This window comes from Gadus morhua, chromosome 19 (genome assembly GCF_902167405.1).
Source record: "Gadus morhua chromosome 19, gadMor3.0, whole genome shotgun sequence".
Lineage (NCBI taxonomy): Eukaryota > Metazoa > Chordata > Actinopteri > Gadiformes > Gadidae > Gadus > Gadus morhua.
The window spans coordinates 1,836,244-1,855,906 of NC_044066.1; the positions used below are offsets into that span (position 1 = coordinate 1,836,244).

Consider the following 19,663-nt stretch of genomic DNA (forward strand, 5'->3'; position numbering starts at 1 on the left):
ACGTGCTTACGTCTCTGCGTCTAAAACGACCCTAAATAGGCCTTAACTGCCGCAGTTCTTGACATGCGTATTGTAGAGCAAAGCTGATGGTCTTTGGGTATTTTTTATGATCGTTTTTTAGGTAGAAGTTGTTACTGTTAAAAAATAGGTAGTGTAGGTAGAATTTACCCATTATTATAAAGTTAACTTGCTAATCAATATTCGTAAGTAGGCTACATTTTAACCAATTTGCAGGGATTGTATTTACCACCCTCTAAAATCATTTTTTACAGTGCAGTATTATAACAAGTTTTACATTGAAAACCATAAAAAAACATTTTTATTTTGCATACACAAACAGTTAGATCCCAAGAATCCAATGTACAACTTTCACACTGGAAGCCACTATTGAAGTTCAGGGTGAATATAATTAAATGACTAAAACAAACAATATCAACTGCACCATACAGCCATCTGAGGGCTTGATTGAAGGCAATTTACCTGTTTCCTCTGAAACCTGTCTGAGCTAATAGCTACAATACATTGATCGTTAACATTACGTTTGCATACAAAATACTCTGGATTATCAGTTTATCGTGGATTTATGCGATCAAACCCAACTATGATGACATTAACGATAAAGGTTAGAAATTATTTCTGGTTGGATAAAGAAAGAGCGAATCTTTTCCTTAATTTTTTTTTGCCTGTTTCAGTTTTTGGTTGGAAATCAATCTTATGGGGGCCGGTTGTACATTTATGTTACTAAAGAATTCCTACACTTGTTCCAGATGTAGCTCAAGCCTTGCTTAAATTTCTCTGGGTAGCAAATAACTACCCCTCCAAACTGAACTGCAATTTACATGTCACTTGTTCACATTTTTAAAGTAAGAATTACATCATCAATCTAAATCTTAAATCAAAATCTACATTTTACATCTATATCAAAATCTTATCGAAATCCTAAGCGAAATGCTAAATCTGAGCCAAATCTTTAATCTAAATCCTATATCCATAAAACAATATGCTAATTGTCATCCATATGCTTATTCGTTTTGACTCCTAACCAATATGTCCATGGCTCCATGCTCCTAACCAGTCCGATTTTGGGGGACATCACGTGAATTGGGTAGGACTGATCGGGAATTTAACCACGGTTTATCGTAAAACCGTTAACCGTTTCTTCCCCGTGTGTGGTCGCGTGTGTCTTTCAGTGTGTTCTTCTTTAAGTCTAAAGTAAACATATAATCCTACAAAAGTTTCTTGGTTTAATGGTCTCTAGCAGGTTATAACAAGAAAAACAAATTTAGAAAGGTTAAAACACAGTGAGCTGTTGAGCTTTTTATTTAAGTGAATTTATAATGTGCTATAAACTTGAATCTTTGAGACCAGATGGATTTATCCCAGATGGGAAATGCTGAATCAGAACAACCGCATATGTGTCCAAAATAAAAGACGGAAGGAACTCAGTATTGGTCTAGCTTGTAGAGCAGGAGTAATACTAAAGCTGCCCACCAGAGAACAACAGAGATTTCTTCTTCATTCTCTCCAGGGTTTAATTACTTATCACCTTGTTAACACGGCACTCCCCAGCCCACTCTCTTTGTGCAGTCAGAGACTGTAGACCCTTTGGGACCTGGTCTAATCATCTAGTCATTTTTCTTGCACAATTGTTCTCGTCGCTGCTTTTCTAACTTTAGCATAATAGCATTAGCATAATAGCATTGGTAAAGACTGTGATTCCTGCTATTGTTTTAAACTTGCACTATGTCAGTTTCTCCATTAAAAACCCGTCGGGGCTAGTGTTGTAGCCACAATAAAACAATTAATTGGATTGATTGAGTTTGTTTATGGGCATGGTTTATTCCCAATATATTGAGATATTTATTTAATAAAGTAAAAAGCTGCAAGAGGAAAGTTCCATAGCCCTATGCACAGTTAGTGCATAGATAAACGTTATAGATTGTTTGTATTTCCTGCTATGATTTGTACATTAGCGTAAGAGACCGAACGATGAGCTAAATACTAAGAATATGTCTTTAGCTGACTAATTTGCAGGTTGTTCCCTCTTCAGAGAAGTCCAGCGTGTTTCTCAAAGACCCAACGGATCTGATGACCAACATGTATGGTGACACCCTCGTCACCACAAACGGTACACACACACACACGCTCACACATACACACACATACGTGTCTTGAACTTTTACTATTTATCACATTTGAAGAGCTAAAATGTGTGTGTGTGTGTGTGTGTGTGTGTGTGTGTGTGTGTGTGTGTGTGTGTGTGTGTGTGTGTGTGTGTGTGTGTGTGTGTGTGTGTGTGTGTGTGTGTGTGTGTGTGTGTGTGGTGTGTGTGTGTGCGTTCCAGGTGAAGAGGCGTGTTTGCTGCGTCTGTCTCTGAGCAGTTTGTTTACGGGGGCGTGTCTAGAATCATGGAACAATGACCTCATCAGGTACAAACCCAACCGCCTCCTCCATTCTCAACAACCATTCTCAAACAAAAAGTGAAAGTACCCGATAGTGAGCGATTAGTTACTAGTAACCAGTTCTAACTAGATTATTCTTGCCTTAATTTATGTTCTTCTTGTTATTTCTCTTCTCAGTGTGTGTGAGCGCCACCTCCAGGCTCTTTCTTCCAGGTAACAAACAAAATACAAAATACACTTTATTTAACCTTGGTTTACATTTATATTTACTTACTATACATTTAGGACATTTAGCAGACACTTTTGTCAAGAGCAACTTACAGGAAGTAATTTTCAGAAGAAAGAGAATAAACAATTTACCGCTGTGGGTACAGTAAGGATGTTCATAGAACCAAATGCCAAGCACTAACAATCGCTAGGTTAACCCATTCCCCATACCAAACAAAGATAGCTGGGATAAGTTGCTACAAAACTAACTACGATATACAATAAGTGCGTACATTAACTGTCAGGACGTAAGACATGCACTTTGGAGCTTTTGTACTGCGGCTATGCTATTTACCCCATAAAAAAATATTAAAGCTAGATAGTTTCTCAAGAATGATACGATGTAACATCAGTTTATTTTATGTTTAATTATAAAGCTATAACTGTAGCTACCACTCAAGGTACTAGGGGCTGCTCATGGAAAAACATACACATTGCAGGTTTAATCTTTTATAACTATGGGATGATTATCCCAAACATGCTATTATACAAATGAGAGAATCCCTGTCCAAAAAGAACAATAATCACACACCCTAACCACTCATCTGCATTACTGTCAGTGCCAAATACACAAATCAAACAAACAAATAATACAATACTGTGTGTGTGTGTGTGTGTGTGTGTGTGTGTGTGTGTGTGTGTGTGTGTGTGTGTGTGTGTGTGTGTGTGTGTGTGTGTGTGTGTGTGTGTGTGTGTGTGTGTGTGGTAGTGAGCCCCAGTGTGTGTACTCTCTGTTTAAGGCTCTGGGGACAGAACTGGTCCTGGGTCTATTCCTCAACGTGCGGCCAGACGAGCACCCTCAGCTCTACCAGGAGATCACTGAGCTGTGCACGCAGCACTGGCACGGTAAACCCAGGCATGCACATGCATAAACACACACACACATGCATATACACACAGACACATGCATTTACACACACACATGCATCCAAATACACATGTATAAACACACAAACACATGCATGGATACTGACACACACACACACACACACACACACACACACACACACACACACACACACACACACACACACACACACACACACACACACACATAGACACACATACACATGCACAAGCAAACACAGACAGACACACAAACAAACACACATTGGCATGGGCACATGCACACTCCTAAATACACACTCATAAAGACATTTTCAACACCGATAGATAACATGAGGTGTGGGTGTGACCCCAGGTCTGATCTCGGCCCCGGTCAGCCTGAAGGTGCCCCTGTGGTCCTCAGGGTTCTCCACCGCGCTGGAGGCCCGAGACAGGCTGATGGAAATCATCAAGGACAAGCTGGAGAACGACAAGCATGGGTAGGTCCTCACCTAGGGGACTACAGGCTCCTGGTCTTAAGCACTACTGATAGAGAGATAGATCATTGTAATATCCTTTACAGGAAATAACAGTCACTGCAGCTTCAAGACAGACAATCACCACACATATCCTCAGATAGCTTCCATACACCATACACTGCTGTAACACAGACGGCAAGTTAAAATACAATAAATGACAATAATAATAAATACAAAAATAAAGTCCTAAGTTATTTTTGTGCATTGTAAAACCTTATAGCAGCTGGTATTCTAGACTTCCTGTATCTCTCGGCTTTGCACATTGGTCTCATCAGTCTCTGACTGAAGGTGCTGTTCTTGATCACCTTCAGGGCGTGGGTGAGTGGGGTTGGTCATTATTCAACCCCATTTGTTCAGCATTCTGGCCTCAGCCACCTGCTGGAACAGTGGTTGCTCAGCCCCGACAACTGGGCCGGCCTTCCTGATCAACTTGTCCAGTCTGTTTTTGTGTGCTGTGCAGGCGCCTTCTCCCAAAAGGCCACAGCGGAAAACTGGCCACTACTGGGTCCTGGTCCTCGGGACTACAGGGTCCTGGTCCTCACCTGTAGGGCTATGGGTCCTGTTCCTCGGGACTACAGGACCCTACCGAAGTTCTCCCATGTGACTCCCCTCTTCCGGGACCTCCACTGGCTCCCTGTAGTAGCTCGCATCAAATTTAAAACGATGCTACTGGCATACAAGGCAGTCGATGGAACTGCCCCTGCCTACCTCCAAGCATTGGTAAAGCCACACACCCCAGCTCGATCCCTCCGCTCAACTACCTCAGCTGGACGTTTGGTACCGCCATCGCTAAGAGCTAGCAAAGGTCGATCAGCAAAGTCCCAACTTTTCTCGGTTTTGGGACCTCAGTGGTGGAACAAGCTCCCTGCCGCTCTCAGGACCGCAGAGTCGCTTACTATCTTCCCAAAAAGGCTCAAGACTCACCTGTTCAGAGTCCACCTCGACTCTGCATAGCCACCCTCCCCCTTCTGGCCACCATTGTGTATTGTATTGTGTTGTATTGTATTATAGTACTTAACTGTGTAGCAACTTCAGTAGCTGCTATGAACATCCTTTCTGTACCGACAGCGATATATTGTTGCACTTCTTATGACAAATGTACTTATTGTAAGTCGCTTTGGATAAAAGCGTCTGCTAAATGCCCTGAATGTAGATGTAAATGTACAGGGTCCTGGTCCTCACCTGTTGGGCTACAGGGTCCTGGTCCTCACCTAAAGAGTCCTGGTCTTCAGGACTACAGGGTCCTGGTCCTCACCGTCTGGCCTTCTAGACAGCCTTCCTTTAATGAGGCTGTCCCTTAAAAACACCCCTTCTGTGTTCGTCTGTAACATACTGTTCTGTTACTCTATTATTTATTAATAGCCATTCTATTCTATCACATTCTATAACACGTTATATTACAACACGCTCTATTACCACATTCTGTAACACTTTCTCTTACCATATTCTATAACACTTTCTAGTACCATATTCTATAACTCAGGGTATAACCACAAAGGTTAGGGTCAAACCATTGCCTTGGTGCTCCAGGCCTAAAGGTACGAACACACCAGACGCGTACCCGCGTAAAGATTTACGCACGTAACGCAGCTAAAATGTTGCTTGACCATTTTGTGTCAAAAATGGTCCTACGCATACGCTCCTAACGCGCCTACGCGCCTAGATGAGTCCATGTCCATGCAAGTGAACGGAGCGTTCCCTCTTCGTCATAATTATCAAACCAAACATCCTTCACATTCATGGAGCGAACATTATGAAAGTAAAATGCACATTTCTCGCTAAAAATGTTTCCATAAAAGCATTTAATGGCGTAACTATGTTACTATTTCCACACAGAATAAAGAAAGGTGTCGGCCGGAAGCTTCTGTCCAAGCTCACTACTCTCTGCCAGTGACGTCGGGTCAAGCTCAACGCTGATTGGGCAACGCGGCTAATCGTCATGCGTATGAGCGTAAAAAGTAAAAAAATTTGAACTCCTCGCGTATATGTACGCGCGTATATGTACGCGCGTATATGTACGCGCGTAAATATACGCGCCTCATACGCGGCTAACGCGGGTAAAATGTTGCTCATACGACTGTGTAACGCGTGTACGCAGCTCATACGCGCGTAAACCAATGGTTCCCTATGGGAAAATTGCCGATTTTATACGCGTCGTACGCGGGATACGCGTTTGGTGTGTTCGTACCTTAAGGCCTTCACGTCTCAGTGGGCGTGGCTCTCTTGACGTCTAAGTGGGCGTGGCTCTGTTGACGTCTCAGTGGGCGTGGCTCTGTTGACGTCTCAGTGGGCGTGGCTCTGTTGACGTCTCAGTGGGCGTGGCTCTGTTGACGTCTCAGTGGACGTGGCTCTGTTGACGTCTCAGTGGGCGTGGCTCTCTTGACGTCTCAGTGGGCGTGGCTCTGTTGACGTCTCAGTGGGCATGGCTCTCTTGACGTCTAAGTGGGCATGGCTCTGTTGACGTCTCAGTGGGTGTGGCTCTCTTGAAGTCTCAGTGGGTGTGTCTGTAGGTTGGTGGGCTCCCTGGGGTCGCTGCCCCTCCCCCATCCGATCTGTGCCTCCCAGCACCTCCTGCTCTTCATCTCCGCTCTCATCCCCAAAGCTCTGGCCTCCCTCCTCACCTCCTTTACCCTGGCCCTCAGTGGACCTCAGCAGGTACACACACACACACACACACACACACACACACACACACCATATTCATATATATACACACGCACATAGATGCACATACTCTCACTCACAGACTCACTCACTCACTCAGCGGGCCCCAGCATGTGGACATATATAAAGGAAATATACACATACACATACAAACACCATCCAAATTCAAACCTTTCTGTCTGTCTGTTTGTCTGTCTGTGTGTCTCTCTCTCTCTCTCTCTCTGTCTCTGTCTCTGTCTCTGTCTCTGTCTCTCTGTCTCACTCTCGTTCCCTACGTCTTTCTAGGAGAAGATGCGGCAGAGGGCGAAGGCTGAGCCCGAGTTCTTGCGCTGCTTGCTATTGGAGGTTCAGAGACTCTGGCCTCCTTTCATTGGTGGACGCAGGATAGCCAATAAGGTTGGGTTGAGAATCTTTGTGTTGACATTTGACAGAAACAGGTTTCAACCTTTTCACACTCACAACCACCAGGTGGCGCCCAACTATTGTCTACTGCCAATGAAAATGTAGTATTACCATTTTCTCTTATGTGTTTACCATTTATGTGGTCTTAGTTAAGAGGTGGTTAGTTTGGCTCTACTTGAATTTCATGCATTAAGACATTATAGCTATTAATAAAGTAAAATCTTTGTCTTGTACTTAATTTACACTCTGAACACTACGCTGTGATTGCAAATTTAAAAACAGTACAGAATTAGGATAATTTAAATCTATAGTCTACGTATTTTCCCATTAATGAGCATATACAAAGCTTCAATCTATCAAAATGCTGCTGCCCTATTTTACAGCCATAGTTCAGGCCAAACAAGGGGCCTGTATTCCTGCAGCTCTAGTTGTTGATTGGCCGGGCTGAATTCTCCGCCCCCTGGCCGTTATCTGTTGGTCTCTGACCTCATCGGAAGCTTACGCAACAGACCAATCAGGGGAATCGATCTGGGGTGGTGATTGATCGGCTGGCAGCCATCCCTCAGGCAAGAGGCGCTGGGTGGAAAATGATGACATCATCGACAGGAAGTGACACGCCTCGCTCTGACTCAGGGTAGAGAGAGGTGTAGAGGGAGAGATGGAGAGAGAGTTGGAGGAAGAGTGTATAGAAGAGGGGGTGGAGGAGAAAGTGATAGAGAATAAGATACAGAGAGAGGGAGAGACAGAGAGAGAAAGGGAGACAGAAAGAGAGGGAGAGACAGAACCTGGGAGGGAGGGAGAGTGAAACGAGAGATCATTTGTATTCACCAACAGGTGGAAAAAGGGTTCAAGCTGTCAAGCAGAACCAAGTTATTGTGTGTGTGTGTGTGTGTGTGTGTGTGTGTGTGTGTGTGTGTGTGTGTGTGTGTGTGTGTGTTTTTGTGTGTGTGTGTGAACATTAACTAAAAGGAAAGTAAGGTTTACTGCAAGGTGAGAAAATAAAACAAAATTGTCCAGTCTAAGAGAAAGAGACTTCAAGATAATGGAGGAAGACACTGAATGAGAGAGAGAGAGCAATACAGTGTTTGTGTGTATGTATGTTTGTGTTATATATAAATATACATGTATATGTTTTTAGGTGCGTGTGTGTGTTTATATATATATACAGTATATATATATATATATATATATATATATATATATATATATATATATATATATATATACAGTATATATGTATATACAGTATATATGTGTGTGTGTTTGTCTATCTGTCTCTCTATCTCTCTATCTATATATGTATACACACACACACATATATATAAGTGTGTGTTTGTATGTGTGTTTACAGGACACAACCATAGAAGGCTTCTCCGTGCCCCGGGGTCAGGTGGTGATGTACGTCAGCCACGCAGTCCACCGCGACCCGGAAGTGTTCCAGCAGCCCGACCACTTCCTGCCCGATAGGTGGACAGGAAGGTGAGCCTCGTCCATTTCTACCCACAGGCTGCTGTACACGGGCTGCTGTAACACGCTGCTGTAACACAGACGCCTGTACACTGCTGTAACACCGACGCCTGTACACTGCTACTGTAACACGCTGCTGTAACACGCTGCTGTAACACGGACGCCTGTACACTGCTGCTGTAACACGCTGCTGTAACACGCTGCTGTAACACGGACACCTGTACACTGCTTCTGTAACACGCTGCTGTAACACAGACGCCTGTACACTGCTGTAACACCGACGCCTGTACACTGCTACTGTAACACGCTGCTGTAACACGCTGCTGTAACACGGACGCCTGTACACTGCTGCTGTAACACGCTGCTGTAACACGCTGCTGTAACACGGACGCCTGTACACTGCTTCTGTAACACGCTGCTGTAACACAGACGCCTGTACACTGCTGTAACACCGACGCCTGTACACTGCTGCTGTAACACGCTGCTGTAACACGGACGCCTGTACACTGCTGTTGTAACACCCTGCTGTAACACCGACGCCTGTACAATGCTGCTGTAACACGCTGCTGTAACACCGACGCCTGTACACCGCTGTAACACCGACGCCTGTACACTGCAGTAACACAGCTGCTGTACACACAGTACTGTAACACGGGCTGCTGTAACACTGGCTGCTGTAACACTGGCTGCTGTAACACAGACGCCTTTACGCTGCTGTAACACGGCCGCCTGTACACTGCTGTAACACGGACGCCAGTACAAACACTACTGTAACACGGGCTGCTGTAACACTGGCTGCTGTAACATGAACGCCAGTATGTACGCTAGTCACACGGGCTGCTGTGACACTGCTGTAACACGGACGCCTGTACACTGCTGCAACACGGCTGCTGTACAAGTGCTATTCACCGGGTCAAATGGAAGACCCGGAAATAGGTCCAGAGATATGAGTGTAGGCTGATGTTGCCATAGTGACAATCTTTGTGTCGGAGCTGTAGTTCAAGGGAGCGCTATTGTCATCGCTCACCTTTTGAGCAGTTTTGTTTGGGAATCGGGAGTCATTGAGCAGAATCTTTTTTCCACAGACAGTGGAGGTTATTAGAGGTAGGGGTGAAGGAGGCCTCTGCAGGAGGCGTAGGACATTGGAGATTTAAACCTGATACCATTCAACACACTAGCTACTAGACTATCCTGCTCACCGCCCGGCTCAGAAAGGAAGGATTTCAGCATGCTTAGTATTATTATTTCTGTAGCTCATGCCATCTCACAATATCAAACAAAAGCCCTTAATTCATTCATTCATCCTCCCAATCATGAATTACTTCATCAGTCAGTTCATTCATTCATTCATTATTTTATTAATCTGTATAGCTCCATTCATGAAGTCATCCGTTCAGGGACTAATTCATCGATCAGTACAGCTCCATTCATTCATTCATTGATCTAAGCCTCCCTTATTCAGTACAGAGACAATCATTCATGTTTTCATCCACTCATTGATTCATTATTCAATCAGTACAGTTGTGTTCATTCATCCGCTCGATACCACATCCATGAATTCATCCATTCATCAGTTTATCCATCAGCTCCATTCATGTTTTGTCTGAACTGAACTCATTAAGGCTCTTCCCCACAAGGCTGAGGCAAATACAGGTACTTGTTGCCATGGCAACCGGTCACCTGACAGCCTACCGTGTGTGTGTGTGTGTGTGTGTAAAATAGATCCAAGTGAACCAAGTGAACTCAACACAAGTAAAGAGAACCCGTGTTGTTAATCGTGACATTGTATGATGTAAAAAGACACACTCCTATTCTGGCAGCAGATACTTTGATCCCTAGATCGGTTTAGAGACTGTTCCACAGCCTTCCTCTCTAGATCTGTATCTTCCAGTCTGCGACGCTCTCTCAACTGAACACAAATGTGTCCTCAGCCCTGGAAACCACCGTACTGCGGTCGGTAGACACAATGTCTGGGTTGTCACATAGGAACTCAAACACCTCACTATTCTGTGAACATTTTCACACACAGACACAATATGTGTCATATTATGTGTAACCTTCATCTCTGTCCTCCAGTAGAGAGCATCAAGTACTTCACAACTGAAGAAATGTTTTCTTGTGATAAACGTACCCTTCCTGCGGAAGTGTTTGGTTCGATTACAGTCAAGTATCTCTATAGGAGACATTTTCAGGCATTCTCTGAAAAAAAGCACATGGCAATGAAAAGCTTTAGCATGAAGCAAACCTTTGTGTCTGTGTGTGTGTTGTACATGCCCACCATGTGTACTTTTGCAGGGTCAGGTTGACTGAAGCGCTGAATGCACCGTAGCCTAAACACCCACACAGGGTGCACAGATACAGGAAAACCAAACTTTAGAGCAAATAGCTAGGAACACAATGTTATACATTGTCTCATTGTAGCTTGCAATATGAAGCATAGTTAGTAGCATATAGCATAGCTAGAAACGTGTCACATACTAAGCTACAAGTAGCCAGGGTCATTCCTACCAAGCTACCTGCTGTATCACTGATTCTACATCAAAGCGGTGTGGAAGCTATCTGACTAAACAGAGGATGTAAGTGAATGTAAAAGTGTCAACCAATATGTTATGTAATACATCAAATTAATTGTATAAATGGTTGGAAATATGAGGGGTAATGTTTTGTTTTAGCACCCTGACCGTAACCATTACTATATGAATAGATGGATGAAATACACTAAAATATACAAGCTTTGATGGAGAGAATAATAGCTTGTTACACAGTGTAGCTGCAACTAGTAATAGTTATGTACAGTGTTTCTGTAACTAGTAATAGTTAAGTTACACATCGTAGCTATAACTAGCAATGGTTATGTTACACATAGCTGTATCTGGTAATAGTTATGTTACACAGTGTAGCTGTAACTAGTAATAGTTAAGTTACACAGTAGCTATAACTAGTAATGGTTATGTTAGATATTGTAGATGTAACTAGTAATAGTTATGCTACACATTGTAGCTGTAACTAGTAATAGTTAATTTAGACAGTGTAGCTGTAACTAGTAATAGTTAAGTTACACAGTAGCTGTAACTAGTAATAGTTTTGTTACACATTCTAGCTGTAACTAGTAATAGTTATGTTACACATCGCAGCTGTAACAAAGTACCTAATGTTACACATTGTAGCTGTAACTAGATATAGTTAAGCTACACAGTAGCTGTAACTAGCAATAGTTATGTAAGACAGTATAGCTGTAAATAGTAATAGTTATGCTACACATCGTAGCTCTAACAAAGAAAGTTATGTTACACATTGTAGCTGTAACTAGATATAGTAAAGCTACACAGTTTAGCTATAACTAGTAATAGTTATGTTACACATCGCTGTAACTCCTGCAGCACACACTGCTTTGCGCTGTGTGTGCTTAACATCGAACACACTCCCTCTGTGTCTCTCTCTCTCATTCTCTCTAATGCTTCCTGTTTTTCTGTAATCAGCACTCAGGTTTCAGGAAGTCAGGGTACATAAGGGACGAGAGAGAGAGAGAGAGAGAGAGAGAGAGAGAGAGAGAGAGAGAGAGAGAGAGAGAGAGAGAGAGAGAGAGAGAGAGAGAGAGTGGGCGAGAGCAAGACACAGAGAGAGAGAGAGAGAGAGAGAGAGAGTGGGCGAGAGCAAGACACAGAGAGAGAGAGAGAGAGTTTTTTTTTTTGAGTTTTTAAAACCGCTTATTTATTTACATATTTTTACAAAAACAAAAACACAGACACACACAACACACAATAAAATAAATAAATAAAAACAAAAAGAAAAAAGAAAAAAACAAGAGACAAAAACCAAAACTTAAAAACAACCTAAAGCAACAGATCTGTAAAGGTAATGTCTGGGTCTTTTAAAGAGAAAAGGATGCCTTCACTGTCCCAAACACCTTTAAACGTATCCACATCCTCCATCTTTGCGTAATAATTATATTCAAACCGTATACGGGCTCTAACAAGACACTTGAAAATTGACACACAATCACGTCTCTGGCCTCCATCTATCTTTTCCCTCCTGCTTAAATAAATGGCCATCTTGGCTTGACCAAAAAGAAAATTCAGGAGCTTGCCTTTCTTCTTTTTGTTTTTCCTATAGGAGAAACCAAATATGAACAACTGTTTACTAAATTTTTCTTTGAACAAAGACAAAACGGACCTCAGGTTTTGGAACAGTGGAATCAGTCGTGAACAGTCAACAAAGCAGTGAAAAATTGTTTCCCTCAGGTTACAGAAGAGACACTTATCTGACACACTAGGGTTTAGAATAGAGACAAAAGCATTGACTGCTATGATTCCATGTAAAACACGCCAATGCAAGTCCCCAATGTTTTTTGTGACTGGAGCCTTGTACAGTGTACTCCATGCTGGTTTGACCTCAGCTTTTACTCTGAGATGATCCCTCCAGGGAGTGTCAGTCTTGCCTTTAAGTTTTTCCTTATTTAAAGCTTTCACACATCCCATGTAAAGGGACTTTCCACTCGCAGAGTCCATGGACATCCACTCCTGCCTGTCCAGCAGAGGACCCAAAGCCTCACAGTCCTTCCCAAAAGGCCGGATGCATATCTTAGGGAAAGGGTCACTATGATCAGGTGTTAAGTCTCCTCTAAACCATCCAGTCAGAAGAGCTCTGTCCTCTGAGGACAAGGCCTTCTTAAAACCGTCCAGTCTACGTCCCACCACACGTGTGGATCGGACTGCCAGTCTTCCCGCCACGTTTTCTGCATTGTCCACCTGAGCACCAGCCAGCTGCAACAACTCCTGGACAGTTGTTATCTCCTTCTTCTTCAATAATCCAGTCATGCTTGGCACCTCCTCCCATGCAGCCGCTAGACGAGCCCCCTTTAGAATGGGCTCCCTTAGCAGCCAGTACAAAGAGGATGTGGCTTCTAAGCAACCAGCCTCCATCACACTCCATGTTTTCAAAACACTTAGATAAAAAGGTGGTGAAACATTTAGATTGAAGCAAGAACAGTGCAGAGAAAACAACGTTTTCCCAAAACCTAAACCTCCAACCCAACCAAAAACAATTCCAGCTACTTGTCTCCACGGCAGATTTTGTGGTCCGTATAGAAAGCTTTGTAAAAACTGTAACCTGAAAGCTGCTTTCCTGCTTGCTAGACTTGCTATGCCCTGTCCTCCCTCTTCTTTAGGTAGAAGTAATATGCTTTGTGGGACCCAATGGAGCTTGTCCCAAAAAAAGTCAACAATAATACTCTGCAATCTCCCCAAAAGACCTGCAGGAGGCTCCAACACAGCTAGCCGGTGCCACAGAGAAGAGGCCACCAGGTTGTTAATAATGATTGATCTGCCTCTGTATGAAATCCTGGGCAAGAGCCAGCGCCACCTCCCCAGCCTGCCCTCCATCTTCTCCACCACTCCCTCCCAGTTCCTTTTCTCTGCAGAGTCATCACCCAGTTGCACTCCCAGATACTTGATGCCATGTCTTTCCCAGAAAATCCCATCAGGTAACTTAGGTACCCTCCCATGCCAATTTCCACTTAAAAGAGCACTGCTTTTAGCCCAGTTGACCTTAGATGAAGACATATTTTCAAAGGACTCTATAATCTTCATTAATTTTTCCACATCACCATCATTATTTACTGCCACAATAATATCATCAGCATATGCCGACAGATGCAACGGTACACAATTTACAGACAGTTTTACGCCACTCAAGGCTTTCCTTATTTTTGACAAAAAGGGTTCTATAGCTAAGGAGTATAGCATGCCTGACAATGCACATCCCTGGCGAATACCTCTCTTGATTGCAAAAGAGGCAGTTAAGCCACCATTTATTTTGAGCACGCTTTCAATTTGATTATAGAGGACTTTAATCTTGTTGGTAAAAACAGGAGAGAAACAAAAAGCACCCAACGTTTCCCAAAGATACTGATGTTCCCCTCGATCAAAAGCTTTTTCCTGATCTAGGGAAATCAGACCGAAGTTCAAGCCTAAGGTTTTGGAGATCTGTAGGTAGTCTCTTATTAAGGAGATGTTGTCTTTTAGCGACCTGCCAGGGACACAGTAAGATTGGTCGATATGAATTACATTTCCAATTACTCTTCTCAGACGGTTTGCTAGTGCTTTTGATAAAATTTTATAATCCGCAAATAGCAGACTGACCGGCCTCCAGTTTTTAATTTCTGACAGGTCTCCCTTCTTAGGTAGCAGAGTGAGGACTGCTCTACGACAGCTTAGAGGAAGCTTTCCTGCAGCCAATCTGTCATTTATGACTTCTAGCAAGTCCACCCCGATCGTGGACCAAAAACACTTATAAAAATCCACAGGTAGACCATCAATTCCTGGGGCTTTCCCATTAGCTGTGCTCATGAGCGCCCCCTGCAATTCCTGCAGAGACAGTGGTTGCTCTAAGCTAGCATTGTTATCTTCTGACAACTGAGGGAGCTGGTCAAAAAACAACTCTCCTCTCTGGTCAAACTCAGTGTACTGACAGTTATAGAGCACTGTGTAAAAATCCACAGCCCTCTTTCTTATATCATCCGACTGAGTGAGCTCTATGCTGTCAGCTGATTGAATACAATGAATTATTCTGTTTTGGCCATTCTTTTTTTCTAAATTAAAGAAAAATTTTGAAGGAGCATCCATTTCTACTAGGTTTCTAAACCTAGATCGGACCAAAGCACCCTGGGCCCTTACTCCCAGCAGGTCTGCCAAAACAGCTTTTTTGTCTTTGAAAGCTTTAAGATGTGATTGGTCTCCAGTAGAATTACTCAATTCCTGGAGCTTCACAATACTGGTCTCTAGGTTTTTAATAGATTGAGCCGCCTCTCGAGTAACATTTAAGTTGTACTGTATACAAAACTGCTTAACCCGCACCTTTCCTAAGTCCCACCATTGCTGGAGGGATGAATGTTCATGCTTCTTACACCTCCATTCTTCCCAAAGAAAGGTTAAGCATTTCTTAAAAGTACAATCATTCAAAAGTGAGATATTAAAGTGCCAATAGGCACTTTTAGGTTTAACCCTGTTTATAAAAACAGTTCCCACCAACAAAAAATGATCTGAGAAACCTACTGGACTCAAAAAACATTTTTTAAAAATCTGCAAATGATGATTGAAACAATAAAAACGATCTAATCTAGCCAGAGTAATATAATTATCTCTGTCATGAGACCATGAATATTGCCTGCAGTTTCCATGTTTGGATCTCCACACATCACTCAACTCATAGGTTGCAATAATTATTTTTAGAAACTTCCTTGACTGTAAATTTGGCTCCAAATGATTTCTGTCTAAATCATCCACAGTGCAATTAAAATCACCCCCTAGGATTAGGAAATCAGTTTGAGCACAGCCTGAAAGAGTGTCTGATAATTTATTTAAAAAACAACATCTTTCTTGTGGGTTAACAGGGGCATAGAAGGCAAGGCAAGGCAACTTTATTTATATAGCACTTTTCATACACAAGGCAGACTCAAAGTGCTTCACATATAAACATTGTTATACAATAAAATAAAATAATAGATAAGTAAAAGAAAACATATGCAAAGAAATTAGTAAAATAGAAAGTTAAAACGGCTTTTTAGTAAGTAAAATTGAAAGTGCAATGTATTTAAGAAAGTGAGAAAATTAAATTGAAAGTTATTCAAGATCAGATCAACAGACTCTCTGGAACCCAAGTCGGGACCACAACCCGACCTTAAGGACAATCTATTACAATATTCTAGGACTCTAGCCCAGAACCAAAGGCAAACAACAAACAACAAAAAAATATTCAGTGATTATTCTAGGACTCTAGCCCAGAACCAAAGGCAACAAACAACAAACAAATATTCAGTGATTATTCTAGGACTCTAGCCCAGAACCAAAGGCAAACAACAAACAAATATTCAGTGATTATTCTAGGACTCTAGCCCAGAACCAAAGGCAAACAACAAACAACAAACAAATTCAAAAGAGTTTCATATGGCGTATATTCAGTGATTAAGCGCTTAATCACTAATACAGGTTTTCACTTCGTCAAGCTCTTAATGACACAACTTCATTACTCAGCAAATGTCATGTATTTTTCTGGTAAAAATAGAAAATAAAGGGAAAGTTAAAAAGGCATTTTAGTAAAATAAAGGTAAAGTATTTAAGATTTAGCAGAAAGCTAAAGCAAACATAAAAGTCTTCAATCTTGTTTTGAAGGTGCTCAGAGTTGGGGCAAGTCTTAAATCCTCAGGGAGTTTATTCCAGCTATTTGTTGCATAGTAACTAAATCCTGCTTTCCCATGTTTCGTGTTTACTCTGGGGATAATTAACAGATTGGTCTCAGAAGATCTTAGTGTTCTAGAAGGCTTATGTATTGGAAGCATATCAGTTAAATATTTTGGGCCTAAACCATGTAGGGATTTATAGGTTAGCAACATGATTTTAAAATCAATTCTCTGACTTACAGGAAGCCAATGTAACGATTTAAGAATTGGTGTAATATGTTCAAATTTTTTGGTCTTTGTTAAACTCTAGCAGCAGCATTCTGAACAAGCTGAAGCTTCCTTAGAGTTTGTTTTGGGAGACCTGTAAGGAGACCATTGCAGTAATCAAGCTTACTAGTGATAAAGGCATGTACAAGTTTTTGTAAGTCTTCGCTGGACATGAGCCCTCTAAGTCTTGCTACATTTTTAAGGTGATAATATGCAGATTTTGTAACTGATTTGATGTGACTTTCGAAATGTAAATCAGAATCCATGATAACCCTTAGGTTTCTGGCTTTGATTGAGGTTTTCAGGGACAGAGAGTGAAGGTGTTGGGTTACTTTAAGCCTTTCCGTTTTAGCACCAAATACAATTATCTCTGTTTTATCCTAATTTAGCTGAAGGAAATTTCGGCACATCCAGTCTTTCACTTGCTCAATGCACTGGCACAGCAGATCTATGGGCCGATAGTCATTTGGTGATAGCGATACATAGATTTGCGTGTCATCAGCATAGCAATGATGGTCAATATTGTTATTATGCATGAATTGCCCTAGTGGGAGCATGTAGATGTTGAATAAAGAGGGTCCTAAGATCGAACCTTGTGGGACTCCACACATCACGTTGGTTGATTCTGATACAAAGTCGCCGATGGAAACAAAGTAGTTCCTATTTTGTAGGTAGGATCTGAGCCAATTTAAGACTGTGCCTGAAAGCCCCACCCAGTTTTCTAACCTGTCCAAAAGTATTGTATGGTCTACAGTGTCGAATGCAGCACTGAGGTCTAGTAGCATTAGTATTGAGGTTTTGCCAGAGTCTGTGTTAAGACGGATGTCGTTTACAACTTTAATGAGGGCGGTCTCAGTGCTGTGCAGGGGTCGAAATCCTGATTGGAAGGTGTCATAACAACCAGTTGATGCCAGGAAGTGATTAAGTTGCTGGAGGACAACTTTCTCAATGATTTTACTTATGAAGGGCAGATTTGATATTGGTCTGTAGTTGTTAATAATAGAGGTATCTAGGCTCCGCTTTTTTAAAAGGGGTTTAATAACTGCAGTTTTCAGGGCTTTTGGGAAGTTGCCTGACTGGAGAGAGTTGTTAACTATCTGCAATATGTCTATTGCTAGGCAGTCAAAAACATTCTTAAAGAGGTTGGTAGGTAAAGAATCAAAGCAACAAGTGGATGGCTTTAGTTGTGTAACAGTTTCCACAAGAGTTTTAGAGTCAATAACATTAAAGCATGCCATCCCTGCCACGTTACTTTTGCCTGAACAGGGTGGTAGTCCAACATTTTTGTTTGAAGTGGAGATATTGATGGCGCGTCTGATGCCTTCAATTTTATCAGTATAAAAAGCTGCAAACTCATTGCATTTCTGCGTGGAATGGAGATCAGGTGGAATTTGTGTTGGGGGGTTGGTCAGTCTGTCAACAGTTGCAAATAGGGTTTTTGCATTATTATTATTGGATTTAATGATATTGGAGAAAAATGTTTCTCTAGCACTTTTTAAGTCTGAATTGTAGGCACGGAGGCTCTCTTTGTAGATATCATGGTGAATATGAAGTTTTGTTCTACGCCAGATGCGTTCAACCTTCCTGCATTCTTTTTTCTGTGCTGTTACAGAAGCAGCTTTTCTCCAGGGTGCCTTTTGCTTTCCAGAAATCTTTTTAACCTTGTAAGGTGCAATGACATCCATGACTTTCAAAATTTTCAAATTAAAGTTTTCTACAAGATCATCAGCAGAACATGGGTTGAGAGGTGGTAGTAAGGAGATGGCCTTTCTAAAAAGTACATACGATTCTTCATTGATATACCGTTTTTTGACAGTATTTGATTTTGTCTGTATGTTGGGAATAAAAGATATATTAAAGAGAACACAAAAGTGGTCAGACAAGGAAGGATCAGTCACAGAGAGATCAGAAACATTGAGGCCCTTTGTGATTACCAGGTCTAGAGTGTGGCCCTTACAATGAGTAGTCTCTTTCACATGTTGGGACAGTTCAAATGTGTCCAAAATGGTAAAAAGTTTTTTTGCACACTTGTCATTCAAATCATCAGTATGAAAATTTAAGTCACCAGTTATAACTAGACAGTCAAAGTCTGTGGAGATGCTAGACAATAATTCTGTGAATTCATCGAAAAAATTTGCAGAGTATGTGGGTGGCCTGTAAATAATTAATAGGAGAACTCTGGGGGAGCATTTCAATACAGCACAAAGGTATTCGAATGATGGAAAATCACCAAATAACATCTGTTTCCCCTGAAAATCTTTTTTAAATATAACAGCAACTCCTCCACCTCTTTTTCCAGATCTACATGCATCAAAAAAGTTATAGTTGGGAGGAGCTGTCTCTATCAGAACGGTTGCACTGTTTTTTTGTTCCAGCCATGTTTCAGTTAAAAACATAAAATCCAGTTTAGAGGTGGTAATAAAATCATTAACTAAAAATGATTTGTTATTAAGAGACCTAACATTAAGTAGACCCATCCTGATGGTGTTGTTGATAGGCTTTAAGGTTGTTTTTGGTTTGGAGGAAATATGTATGAGATTTGTGAGGTTAGCAGTGTGTCTAAGTTTCCCTTAGTTTACTCTCTCAGTGGTTACAGCAGGAATGCAAAGTTGCCATGTTTTGACATAGGCAACCTTGGGTTCAGCAGATTATGC

At 41.8% G+C, this 19,663-nt stretch overlaps 1 protein-coding gene across 3 annotated transcripts in view; it reads left to right on the forward strand.

Annotated features, from left to right (window-relative positions):
* Positions 1-19,663, forward strand: part of LOC115532054 (putative cytochrome P450 120) — a 30,594-nt gene that overhangs the window by 5,409 nt on the left and 5,522 nt on the right. The window contains exons 2-10 of one of the 3 annotated variants that reach the window (XR_003973983.1): positions 2,051-2,128; positions 2,345-2,429; positions 2,580-2,615; positions 3,379-3,515; positions 3,871-3,994; positions 6,544-6,688; positions 6,983-7,093; positions 8,451-8,578; positions 13,816-14,048. Coding sequence is in view for 2 of the 3 variants with exons in the window: in XM_030341517.1 (XP_030197377.1) it covers positions 2,051-2,128; positions 2,345-2,429; positions 2,580-2,615; positions 3,379-3,515; positions 3,871-3,994; positions 6,544-6,688; positions 6,983-7,093; positions 8,451-8,578; positions 13,816-14,401 (1,430 nt within the window). In the remaining variant the exon portion in view is untranslated. Of the gene's footprint in view, positions 1-2,050; positions 2,129-2,344; positions 2,430-2,579; positions 2,616-3,378; positions 3,516-3,870; positions 3,995-6,543; positions 6,689-6,982; positions 7,094-8,450; positions 8,579-13,815; positions 14,439-19,663 lie in introns of those variants that run through there. The other 2 variants (XM_030341517.1, XM_030341518.1) reach the window with 2 other exon arrangements.